This window comes from Trichoplusia ni, chromosome 7, assembly GCF_003590095.1.
Source record: "Trichoplusia ni isolate ovarian cell line Hi5 chromosome 7, tn1, whole genome shotgun sequence".
Classification (NCBI taxonomy): domain Eukaryota; kingdom Metazoa; phylum Arthropoda; class Insecta; order Lepidoptera; family Noctuidae; genus Trichoplusia; species Trichoplusia ni.
The window spans coordinates 14,057,887-14,071,121 of NC_039484.1; the positions used below are offsets into that span (position 1 = coordinate 14,057,887).

A 13,235-nucleotide genomic window follows, 5' to 3' on the forward strand; every position below is an offset into this window, starting at 1 on the left:
TATATGGATTAATAATCTGATTGGTACTTAAAAACCAATAATCTATGATAAGATAATTCGGAATACAGGATGATCAAGATGCTTGAAAGATCAAAAGAAACAAATGTATAGGTTGCTTCTAAGTTCAGGAGTCAATGTGAAATTTATGATAGGCTAAAAATAACCAGTATTAAAGTAGTTTAACAGAAAAGAATAGTAATGATGCCAATACTTTGATAATGCCCTAATTTAAAAGTATTTTATGACTCGTTTTTAATTAAAAGACTGTAAGTATGTTAATAATAATTTTGTACATTTGAAGCTATCTGTGAAACAAAGGTACTAAGATAGTCATAATTATTATGTGGCTTTTTTCCTAATCTTTGATTTTATTTTCTTAATTATATTACTCTATGTTCTTCTGTATTTCTACTTCATTCCAAATAGACAAGTCCAAAAAAGGCAAATAGTTACACTATCCATTGTCCTACATTGTCCTGCTATAATTATTTGAACCACTAAAGAGAGTTAAAGGATGACTGACTGATATTTCATATTTAAATTATGACTACAAAAAAAAAATATCAGTCTCAGAATTTTGCAATGTTATTTTTAGAATCATAACTTTTCATACATATAACTGGATACAATAAAGACACCAGCAGTATATTATCATAATCAAAGTACCATTAAATACTTGAATGTAATTTATCTGACCTGATAATGTGACTAAGTGGTTCTTCCTTTAGTGTTCTATTAGAGCAATTGATTTGAATGAACAACAGAGATTTATTACTTGAGATGCATACTAAAAAACATTGCCCTAAATCCAGCCAGCAACAAGTAACAACAATTAAATACTACTTTCATGTTACTAATGTTAATGAATATAAAGCCATAGAATATTAATACTTATACATTCTATATTTAAAAGGATAATAGTATGAACACAATTTTATGTAAATTCAATAAAGGTATTAAATTATTTCTAATATAGTTCATGTTTTATGCACAGTTTCCAAATCTTTACGAAATTACTTCTTTTAGCAAGACAAACTTAATTTTTGATGGTTAAATAAGGTATCAGGTAGGCAATGGTAAGGCATGTTCATATAAATTTATGTATTTCTACACAGTCCTTTAAGTTTACTTTTATAAAATTAACTCACCTGAACAAGTCCTTTAACTTAGTGGTTATTACCATTATCGCATGTTCATTTTTCAACGGTTACCTAATAATTTTGAATTATTTTATTTGTAGAACATTGCGATGATTACAAAATAAGCTGCTATCTAATAGCACAGCTGAGTGCTATTTTTGTCACCCTAACAGGCAAAAATAATACATATCACGATAAATCAACTGGTTACCTAATATTGAAAACAACCGTTTGAAATTTTTATCCAAGACTACGCAAGGGTAAACTGAGAGGGAAAAACTAAAGAGACGTGACCAAATAACTGTGAAACAAACCGTAAACACATCAATAACACGCACTGCACTTAGTTCATAAAATAAATAGTCCCATCACAGAAACAAACTTAGGAGTCTTTGCAAATTGCCACAATATTGCACAAATAATTTTTCACGAAATATTAATGATTAAGTTTTGTATTATTCTTCAGCTCAAGGCACTTCATTCATTTTCATTTGACAAGTTTCGAGACCACAGATATATAAAAATATGATGTCAAATGTTTGTTCGGATACACACCTAATGTTAAACCTGCTTTTATATCAGACAGTTAACAATATTTTATTACAATACTGGATCTATGAATTTTGATTCTTTTACAATACAAAATTAAACACTTATACTACAATACACTTGGACGACAAAATAATAGCGCAGAAGAATTACTCTATCTTGCAAGAGAAATGTTGTGCCTGAAGCCAGGGGAATAAGAGCATAATCCTTGGATTCGTCTACATCAGTCTTTCCCAAAGTGGGCGATAACGCCCCCTTGTGGGCGCTGCAGGTCTTATGGGGGCGGTAAGAGACCCAGAAAGAAAATGGGGGCGTTGTAATTGTATGTTACCTACTGCGCTCAGGTTTCAAGTTGCGGGTTATAGTAAAAGTTTTGTTTAGAATTCTCCGTTAATAGGGAGGGTCACAATAGGGATGATGACTGGGTGTAAAAAGAAAAAATCTCATTAGTCCCTCAGATAATTGAAAAGAATGAGACACGTATCTTTTCCTTTTTTCAGAAAAACTAGAATTGATAAAGATTAACTGCTTTAAAGTTTAGGAGAGGGGGCTTGTGACGTAAGGATATGGTAAAATTTATACTCAATCGTGACGTCACGCGTAAGTTTCATTCACTGTAATTTGGTCAATTCATGTTTTCGGGACAAATTAAAAAATACGTATCCATTATTATACAAAAAACTACAAGACGGACACTGCAAAAATAAATGTCATCATCCCTATTATTAATTAATTTAATTTAAAGTTATAGTGGTTTTGAAATAGGTGAAAAAAGGGGGCGCTAAAAAAATATTTATTCTCAAAGTGGGCAGTAGACAAAATAAGTTTGGAAACCACTGGTCTACATAGTAGCAGTAAAAGTGAAGTTATTATCAAAATGTAGACACTAGACTATTTCTAATAAATTATTTTTACTACCCTCCCAATAGTAGATACTTACTGTTTTGAAGAAAATGAAAGCCGTATTTACTACTTATCTCAGCTCCTCTTACAATCAGGTCAAACAATAGATCCAGATCATTTCGTATCTTAAAATAAACCTATACATGGGAAAGCTTGAGAGAATAAATTCGAACTAGAAATAACTGCTTTGGATTCTATAGTTCCTCACACGCCCTTCAAGTTATTATTGAAGTGAACAGAAGTTTATTTTTGGATGTATTATTGTTGATTAAATTAGTATAAGCGGGATGAAAGAGCATCAAAATACCGGGGTGTCGTTGTCTGCAGTTTCAGCAACTCCCCTCGGTATGGGATTTGTAACTTTGACAACGGCACAGTTCGAAAAGCCAACCTATCGACCTAGTATATATACACCTATAACCCACCCAGTAAATATATTGTATTTTAAATTATTCTGTAGATGGCAACTAGAACCTTCTAAGATATACATTCTAAGATGTAATCTCATCATGGTTGTACTTTATTTGAACAATATAAACTAGAATAGCTATTTGTAAAAAAAATAACATAGGTAATGTTGTAAATCTAGTGCTGTAAAAAAGGTACCTTGGAAGAAGGTAGGTGTACAGATCAGGTTTATTTAATACGGTTACGGTTCTGGGAATTGAAAATCTTGTTTTTTTTCACCCACAGTATACAGCATATATTTTTAGTATTTCAATGCAGGTGTATGGCATAACATTCATAGTTCTTGGACTTACGGGAATGAGAGTAACTATGAAAAAAAAGAGATTATTTAATATTTATAATATATTTTCATATCCAGGTAGGTACACCGAAAATGACCTATTTCAGTCTTACCAATAATAAATGTAACACAAAATATACCAATTTATTCTATTATAATTATTACTTACACATTTTTATTACATTTCGAATAACGACACAATAGGTATTTCATAAAATAGTTGCCCTAAATACTAAGAATTTTCAATATTTTAACATTATTCGTTTACATGTAACATTTTAGATAGATATGTAGTTAAAATGACTAGACGGATTTAGCACGTCTTTCAATTTAATGTTTAAAGTTTGTCATACGACTCAGGCATAGAGCGTACGTACTTGAAATTCAACACCTACATGCAGCAATGACATTAACGATTATTTGATTTCTGAGAGTAATAGAGTATCATCATGAAAACATCTAAAATGCCTTTTGGAATAAATCATAAGACATCATAAAATCTATATCATAGCCATAAATCGTACAAGAGTATAAGAAAACAAGACACATTCACATAAAATATCACTCTACTTAGCATAAACATTAATTTCTCTTTCTAGTCCGTGTTTAGTTAAAACATTTCAGTTATTAACTGTGCAATTGGATCAGGACTTATTAAAAAAAATACATTGTTATAATATTATTATGTTCCTGTTTATGCGAAAAAGCGTCGATCAATTCATAATCGACATTAAAATCTATGAAATCTCGCTGACATCTAATATGTTAACCCAAATAGAGTTAGAAAGAGTGTAGCACTTGCGCGTGTCAACATAATTCAAGAGTGAGATGTAATTCGACGATCTACGGATATGTCTTTACTGAAATGCATAGAGCCATCGTCAAATACTTATTTAGACTCAGTCTTTTCGCTCTTTCTAACAATAAGGCAACGGGTCTTTTACATTATTTACAAAAATACATGTGTGTAAAAGGAAAATCCAAAACTGCTTATAAAATAAAAATACATTCATGCCTCATGTTTGAATTAAAACATTTTCACTGGCAGTGTGCGTAATGGATACCACACTTGATAATCATTGGTGGCGTATCATCTACAGTTACCGGCACGGATCTTGAGCGCTCGGCCGTCGGCGGACGAGTGGGTATCGCTTTGTGCATCGTAAAATAAAACGCCAATCAATTGTGTGTACTCGTCATCTTGTGATGCATCCAACTGCAGCAAAAGAACGAATTTCAACCAATCACAAGTGACGTCATACGCGATGCGCTGCGGGCCAATCACTGAACTTTATGCGCCCCGCGCCTCACTTCATACCGCAAAAGGACCCAAAAAATCACTTCTGCGCAGGTGAAGGTCAGCGCTCAAGATCCGTGCCGGTAACTATACCAACATTTTGGTTGTCTAGCTTATTTTATATGTGTATGATAATTAATTTATCATTTACGTAACACTTCATTATTATAATCATGATATTTAAAACGGTATTTATGCTTCTTGCTGTGCAGCTGTGCTATTATATTATTTACTTGATTTTGGTTCAGCACACAGGCTATGGATCGAACACTATGTTTTAGATTATTTACTTAAATTTCGTTACATGTATTTGATTGCAATGACAATCTGATACATACTATTGAAGTTTGGTTTCAAATATTATTATTTATACGTATTTTAATGACCAGAAGATTTCAGTATGGACGAATCAACGTCGTATTGAATTTACTAACAAATTATGATATTACATGTTACACTTGTCCTTGTGGCATGTTTTAATTAGAACATGCGAGTAAAATGTTAAAAAATAAGATCTTTGAACCTACATTAGTAGTCGTTTATTATATTATTGTATAATCGAGATATTATCATTGAAAGCTACTTATTTATAGTTTTGATATTGATTTTATCAAATTTAGAGGGAAAATGGAGTAACGAGTTTTTATGCTATTTTCTACTTAGAACCAACATTTAGAATGAGGGAGAAAAGGTTAATGGATTACCTAAGGCCAGCGCAGTGCTGAGGTGCACTGTAGGTGCTTAGAAACTCGCATCTTTCATTGTTTATACACTACTATAACATTTTGAAACCTGTTACAATTTCGCACTGGGCCATATCCGCCAAACCAGCACCTAAACATTGAAAGCTGTAGTTGGTGCCATAGCTGGATTCTGAACTGTTGTGTAAACAACATTTTTCCTGGAAGAGAAGAAAATAATTATTAATTTTAAAAATACTACCAATGCGGATGACGTTCCTTTTAAGTGTTTTGCTTGTAATTTAGTGCATACTACTGGATGTGTTTTCTACAGAAGAGAATGGAATTTACGCGTGACGTTAAGATTGTGTATAAATTTTAAGAAATAGTTACGTCACAAGCCTCCTCACAGTTTATATGTATTTGTTCTTTTTCTTTTGTTCAAAGTCAAAAATACCTGTTTAATATTTTTTTTGTATCTAACTTAGGGAGTATACATTTTTACTTTTTATATCAAATCACGATCCCTATTTTTTATCTGTATCATTGGTATTAGTTTATGTTGGAATTGAATCTTCGCCTTATACATACAAACCCATAGAAAACCAGAGAAGCCATCACGACAGAAACTACTTCTGATTTTTTTTGAGTGTTAACTGCATAAATAGTGATTAACAATATACTGACCTGTACTGTTTATATACTCGGGCGAAGTGTATTTTGTGAGCAATGTAAATCGTAACGAATAGACAAAGTCCAACGACAAACGAAGCTCCAAGCAATGCGGGGAACTGTAATAAGAACAAAGGAAAATAAGTAATACATTAATGACCCAATTTACATAACAATGTTTCTATTATTACACTTCTTTACATCAATTCTACACAAAGTATACATATTCTGAGAACCTACAACTAATTTACGTACACAATACATATAACTATAGGAATAATTCACATAATACCTATGTTGGTACTTGGCATTTCCGTGACTGAAAAATATTAAAACTGACATCAGTTAATTCTACTAAACTTCAAATATTTGCATTGAAGTTCTACTAATACAAGAATTGTGATAAAAAAAAACTATAAATTTGGTATGTATTATGGTAGAACATTGTCAAAATAATATAAAATTTCAGTTAAGTATTAATTACTAGTTTTCCAATTGAGTTGTTTGCCTCATCACACACTCAAGAATTTAGACAATACACTTCGATTAACTCCCAATTTTTTTATACAATTAGCCCTACTTCAATAGTTTTAAATACACATATACCTGTTCACTGCACTCTGCCTCCCAATTTACAGTAAGAAGATTATCATAAAGCTTCTTGAATCTTTCTACTGGACAGACAGATCCACAGAATGGTATTTCCAGAACATTTGGCTCCACAATTTCTGTAGAATTCCTGTATAAGATTCTAACAAAGTGTCCAGCGGGCTCAGTTTTATTATCTGAAATGAGATGTATTGATGTGAGATATTATGTTTGATGAGAATGTATTGTATTATTTTTACAAATCTATACTAATATTACAAACAGGTTAAAGAAGATGTCATGTATTTTTTAAGGTAATCTAAGGATGGAATGCACTTGTTTTTGATTTCTTTTAACGTCTGATCATTGCCTCTCAATTGGTGGTCACCTAGCATTTGAATACCGGATACTTACCTACTATAAGTTCAAAGAGTATGGTAGATGTGTAAACTGGACAGTTCCCATCATACAAGCCCAATGCATTGAGCACACTTCCAACAGTCAAGTCATGGCCGCTGTACATCACCACTTTATGATGATTTAAATCATTGTCATTAGACGTGGCTTTCAACATATGAGCCATAATATGCTTGAGAAGGGGTCCCACTTTCAATCGGGCAAGAAGTGGTGTTCCAGTTGGAGTTGTAAAACTGAAAATGCAAAGATACAATTTATAAGCATAATTATTTTAAGAACCTTGATCAGGTGCGTGCCTCAGAAATGAATGGCCTCTGACAGCCTTTGGTTTTGGAGGTCACCTGGGCAGTTGCTATGCAGCTGAATTGCAAGAGACAGATATTAAAAATATCGTGTTATGTACCTGTAGCACGCTGGCTCTCGCATTTGATCAGGATACACTGAATGCGTCCAGTTGGGCAATGTAAAATTATATAGAGATTCGATATACAGTGTACTATAGATGTCATCAATATCGTAGTAGTCTTTAACTTTCATCCCAGTGTACGCAGATAAGTAACTGAAAAATAAGAGACATGACAGTTGAAGAAAATCTGGTTTGTAAAAAATGTACGGATTAAAAAAAAAACAAAATCCATTTATTCAAAATACGCTACAAAGTAGCACTTATTGAATGTCAAAGTTACACAGACATCTCCCCGTATCGCCCACCCTTCACCGACTAAAAGGACCACATTGTGTTCAGAGTTACCAATGCAGTTGTTAAGATTAAAACAGATTGTTTTAATCTTAACAAAGATTAGGAAAGACATACAAATTCGGTATTCTGTTATCAAACTGTTAAAAGTGAGACATTGTAAGCATGAACATATTTTCGTTGTCAACAAAAATAATTTTGGTCTGACAAAGAGATTAAAGTTTTATTATGACTTTATTTATCAGTCATTAGCTTACAATGCTTCGACAACAAGGAAATTTACTAAGATAAGAATATATCCGTTTGTACATTTAGCACTAAGAAATAAGTAACTTACTCCATCAGATGTTGGTATTTACTCAGTCTGTCTTTATATGGTTTTGAGTGTATCAGTCTGTCCAGCTCCTTGTCATAGGCACGACACGGTTTCTTCATAGCAAGGAGTTCGTCATCTTTTTCTGGTACAGTGTGGACTGGGATAGGTTGCCACATCAGATCTGAGTTCCATATAGCCTTACCATTCGCTGGATACATTCCTGTGAAGCAATTATTGGTTTATTAAGGTAATTTCTTTCACAGAAACAACTATAGGAATCATGAATCATTTTAAATCTAACTTTCTTGCACTATATGTTCATGTAATTGTACATAATTATGTTTATTATCAATCCATCTAGAGTCTGACTAATCTGCTGAGTCTAATCTATTATGATTACAGGTAATATATAGCTCTAGGTTCTAATTAGGAAAACAAATGCTATGGTACATTTTAAAGTAATTGAAGTAGCATTATGTTTCTGAGTGCTAAGTGTGCATGTTTGAGTGTGCAAATTCTTGATGACATTGCCGCCATTGACTATATGTCGTAATTTGGATATGAGATTTTGTATCAGGTCTCATTCCATTAACAAATAGGCAAATAGAAAAAAAACGTGATAACATGAAAATACATAACATAGATAAACTACTGATGATTACAGTTTGAAAGCATGCTGCGGTTGGTTGTTATTGTATTATTATTTCATGTTTGTTTTAATGACGGACAATGTTGTGACTCTATCAATCTCGGACATGATGTTGAAGTAAAATGAAAAGATCACAAATATTGACACCTTCTTGGTGTCATCAATCTAACTTTTGTTGAAGAGCAAGAGTACACATAGCTAGGACAAGTTGTCGCTTCAGGAGACCTAACATATCAAAGTGAACATGGATGCTCACTGTGGTTCAAAGAGCTAATCTCAGCTTGTTCAAGTACATGTTCCACAACAGACTACAGGGGTCAGGATGGAGTAAGAAACATGCATCTCCAAATAAAAAGAGGGTTACCGAAGAGTTAAATTGTGTCAGTCAGCAAAGGGCAGTGAATACGCCATATGTAGGAAACTCGATGGGGAAGACAAGAGAGAAAATGTTGTATTACTTAACATATAATAAACGTCTTATTATTATTAGTCTTACCCGCTAGATTTACTTGAGCTGACATGAGAGTGCGGTCTACATCAGTTGATCTGACATATATCTGTGTAGGATCAAAGTCATCGGACAGTAAATGCTGAAAAATGATTGATGGTTTTAATTATGTGGTCCGGTTATACTGAGGTTTTAGTATATAGAGTAAACATCTCCCATGAGTTATTTTCTTTACACAATAATATGAATTAGGGCTTAACCCTGATTTCTAAAAGGCTTGTCAAACATTAATTTATACAATGTTCATTACATTTCACATTACACATTGTTTGTTCACAAGGTTTTACCTGCCCCATAAAAGATGTGGTTAGTAATTTTAGCAACAGGTTAAATTGTTCAGCCTTTTAGTTATTGGAGTTAAGTGATAATAATTGTTACTTTTGGCAATTGGTATCAAAAAATGGATCAATAGAATTCATACTATCAAAGAGTGGAGATGGATCATGGCAATGTAATAGATGTATGATTTGACCCTTAATGCTTTTCAATGACAAATTGATTCTGTCTAGAGTTGGACCATCCGTTTGCTCGCTGCACTCCATAATGAACAAACAGGGTCAGCAATTGTGCTTGGTCATTATATTTGGCATTGGTATCTCAGTTGCTGACTGCCTTATAATCTAGATAATCCAACACAAAAAAGCGCGGTCTCAAGTCACAGTCACACTTACAAAAGAATGTAATTAAACCTTATACGGTGAGAAAGCTATTAAGGCCCATGTTACGAAAAGATATGCAGGATACCGAGTGCTTAAGATGAGGATCATGATTTACGTACTTCATAAGATAATATAAAAATAAGCGCGAATTATCACCAGCTATTTTATTGGTTGGCGAATAATGCATGGAATTTGTTACGGAAATTAGATAACTATGTAGGTGTTGGGTAGAATAAATGGTGTCATCTTACCGAATATCTTTGTCTAAGCCATTTTCCAAGGGCATAGTGCTGGCTTTTACCAATATTGGTAAGTTCTCCAAATTTCACCGGCCACAGTGACTCATTCTTCCAAGGATCCGTGGGGTAAGGATCGACGGGAGTTCTATCGCCATGTCTAAATATTATAGCTGCATATTTTACACTTTCATCGCCATATGTAAACGTAGTAAAGAATACAAATAATATAAAAGGAATCATTTTGGTAAACGTTGCTAATTTAGTAGATAAAATTGAAAGCCTGTAGGTATTTCTAAGATCGCATAGCAAATGGTAGTTAAATAATAATATTTTTAAAGCAACTGAATAGATAAATAACACCTCAATAAAAATATTGCAAACACTGGCAAACAGTATGTACAGACTACAGACTGAAATTGCAAATACTGCGATTGCGATCGGTAGACAGATGACACTGTTGTTAACAGATTATACAAGGTTAAAACGATACTCGAGCGCAGAGTCGATCGACTAAAATCGAATAAAAAACATACAAAATAAAACATGATTTCGATTTAAATACAAAACAATTAGTTATTAGGGACACCTAACTTTAAACAAACTGCGAAGGTCCGCGCACTTATATAATATAGTTTCTCAACGAAAAACAGGACCTAAAGGAGAGTCATAGGATTGGACTACAAAATAACAAAATAGTAATAAATTAAATTATTAAGAACACTGTGTGCTGCCAATGCAATATTATTTCTAATTATTTTGGTGGGAACTAGGTACTAATACTGGGAAATAATAATAAGGTTGTAAACGTTTAGCCCTTGAGAATGTTTTAAGGTTGGCCAAATCCATATAAGTTTTGCGTCAGCGCTTTCCGCTTATTTTTATTTAATTAGAATCAGAAATTGTTTTAGACTTCATTTAAACTATTTCATGCTTAGCTATTGCTAACAGTTGAAGAATAAGCAAATAAAAAACTTGTCGAATACAGAAAGAGTGCGCTCTGCAGTTCTGCACAAATCTTTTATTATTCTTCAGTTTTCCTGTTCTCCATTGCAGCGTTTCAGGCCACAACTAGGCCACGATTAATCACTTATTACAGGCATAAGAAGACGTGTTCATCAAGACATTGTCGATTTGTCATCATAATCCACAAAATTTATTTATACTTTTTATGTATAGAAACTATTATAACTTACCTGCCTATTATGTACATGTATTAAGCTTTTAATAAATCTAATTACCCAATTAGGTACAAAGGATTCCACAATTTTGTGTTTCGAAACAATGTTTGTTAATTTAAACTAAAGGCGGATAACAGCAATTTATAACACTTAGTCAAATATTTACCTGCGCTTTCGATTACTTACGTATCTAGATGTCTTAAGTATTCGTTAACAAACTGGCTAATTTTAAACAATCGTATATTACATTAGAGTAGAGGTAAATACGGAATTGCAGACAGTTTAGGTGTCTACACTCAACAGTTTATTCCCTCTCCAGAAGAAGAAGTAGAGCCAGCCAGAGTCAGTTGTATTGAATTTTCATCCTAGCTCAAACTGTAATCCTTGCGCCATACCTATAATATCTAGTATTGGGAAAACGCAAATGTTACTTTTGTCCGGCACTAATTATTTTTTTTGGATTCATCATTTCAGATTAAAAATAAGGGAACAATGTTAATCACAAATGAAAGGGCCTTAAGGATTCTCCGAATCGGTGTTGTGAAATTCTTACAACGCCAGACATTATCAAAAAATAATATTAAGAAAATAACTATTTACTGAGTGATACCTATCATATTGTTGGTATGTAGCATCCTACAAATTTTTAAGTAGGTAAGTTTGCTAGCAGTCGACACAGTTTCGTACAATATGTTAATTTAATTGCAATAGCGAATGTTATAACCACTCTAAGTTAATTCAAATTATTAGATACTTGCTTAAATGATTACACACCCTAAGATATAAAATTGTATAAAGCTTATACGACGTAGAGCACCGTCTCTCTTCCACAACTGGCATAAAAGGTACCTATTATCAATTAACTTTAAGGATTTTTTTGAGGTAGTGGTCCTCTGGGGCAATTTTTACAGTCATAGATATTTTTATTTTTATTCTATTTTTATAAAGGACAAAACTTATGGTTCAATTTCCATCCACGGAAATGCTTGTGTGATGAGCGCGATCATCTAGGCCGCAATTCAAGGAACCAATTCTGCTAATTACAATGGCCAATGAATGAAAATTGGCTTACAGAGACTTTCTGCGTATTATCTTAAGCATCTGCCTACATAATAATTGGATATCTAGTATGTGACTGTATACTCAAGGTCAATACAATGAATTTTAATACAATGCAGTGAATATGTATTTTTTCAAATTTAATCCAATCGCCAGTCATTTAACGGCCATCGATCTGAATTTATCAGTTGTACAGTTGTCATAATACAAGGTTTGCTTAGTTTGAGACTAGATGGCGTTGAGTGAAAGTTGTGGATTGCATTACTATAATACATTTTTATTTTTATTTAATTTAAAATGTTAATGACACAAGACTTGACTAAATCATAAAACGATGCCAAACTAAATTGCTAAACGAGTGTGTAAAGATGGTTGCTATATTAAGTAAGTATATAATAATTATTCTTCAAAACCTATTGAACTAAAATTACAGCTTATGGCCTAATACATAAGCGGTCTTGTTTTAACCTACCGAAGACCAATCCATCAGAAACGGAAAATGATGTTTGCCAAGATTTTTCTATTTCATTTTCTCCGACTTTCAAACCGATCTTTTTGAATAAAACTTTTGATTCAACTTATTTTGAAACAAGAACAAAAAGCCTACAGTTGGTTATTTTACGTCCATAGTCTTAAAACGGCATGCATGTAAATGACCTGCGGAAAAATGTCATACAGTAAGAGGTCAGATTACAAAATAATTTAATATTGACATTTGAATATAAATTATCTTGTAAACAAGAAAACCGTGAAGATCGGTATTAATGGAATAAAAAAGGATCTTCAGCACATCTACATATTTTATTTGACTTACAATAGAAAAAAAAGTTTAAAGGAAGACTATGACACGTTTAATCAAAATTAATTATTGTTGTAGTTTAAAAAGTTTCAGGTTAAATGTTATGCAATAAATTACGGAAATTTCTGTTAATTATAA

General features: G+C 32.6%; 2 protein-coding genes across 5 annotated transcripts in view; both read right to left on the minus strand.

Annotated features, from left to right (window-relative positions):
* LOC113496173 overlaps nucleotides 1–1,624 on the minus strand; it is a 75,382-nt gene extending 73,758 nt beyond the window's left edge. For 2 of the 3 annotated variants that reach the window (XM_026875311.1, XM_026875309.1), the window contains exon 1: nucleotides 1,454–1,624. The gene's annotated coding sequence lies outside the window, so the exon portion shown is untranslated. Of the gene's footprint in view, nucleotides 1–1,148; nucleotides 1,424–1,453 lie in introns of those variants that run through there. The other variant, XM_026875310.1, reaches the window with a different exon arrangement.
* Nucleotides 1,625–5,452: 3,828 nt separating this feature from the next.
* Nucleotides 5,453–10,497, minus strand: LOC113496175 (prostatic acid phosphatase). 2 transcript variants are annotated; one of them, XM_026875315.1, is made up of 8 exons: nucleotides 10,074–10,497; nucleotides 9,152–9,245; nucleotides 8,028–8,226; nucleotides 7,397–7,552; nucleotides 6,991–7,226; nucleotides 6,595–6,773; nucleotides 6,004–6,107; nucleotides 5,453–5,537 (listed from the first exon to the last, which is right to left on the minus strand). In XM_026875315.1, exons 1-8 carry the CDS (start codon nucleotides 10,299–10,301, stop codon nucleotides 5,471–5,473), a joined length of 1,263 nt encoding a protein of 420 aa, XP_026731116.1. In that variant the 5' UTR covers nucleotides 10,302–10,497; the 3' UTR covers nucleotides 5,453–5,470. The 2 variants fall into 2 exon arrangements, with proteins under 2 accessions (XP_026731116.1, XP_026731117.1); XM_026875316.1 differs by lacking the exon at nucleotides 5,453–5,537 and adding an exon at nucleotides 6,281–6,307 and having other exon boundaries at nucleotides 6,025–6,107.
* Nucleotides 10,498–13,235: the final 2,738 nt, after the last annotated feature.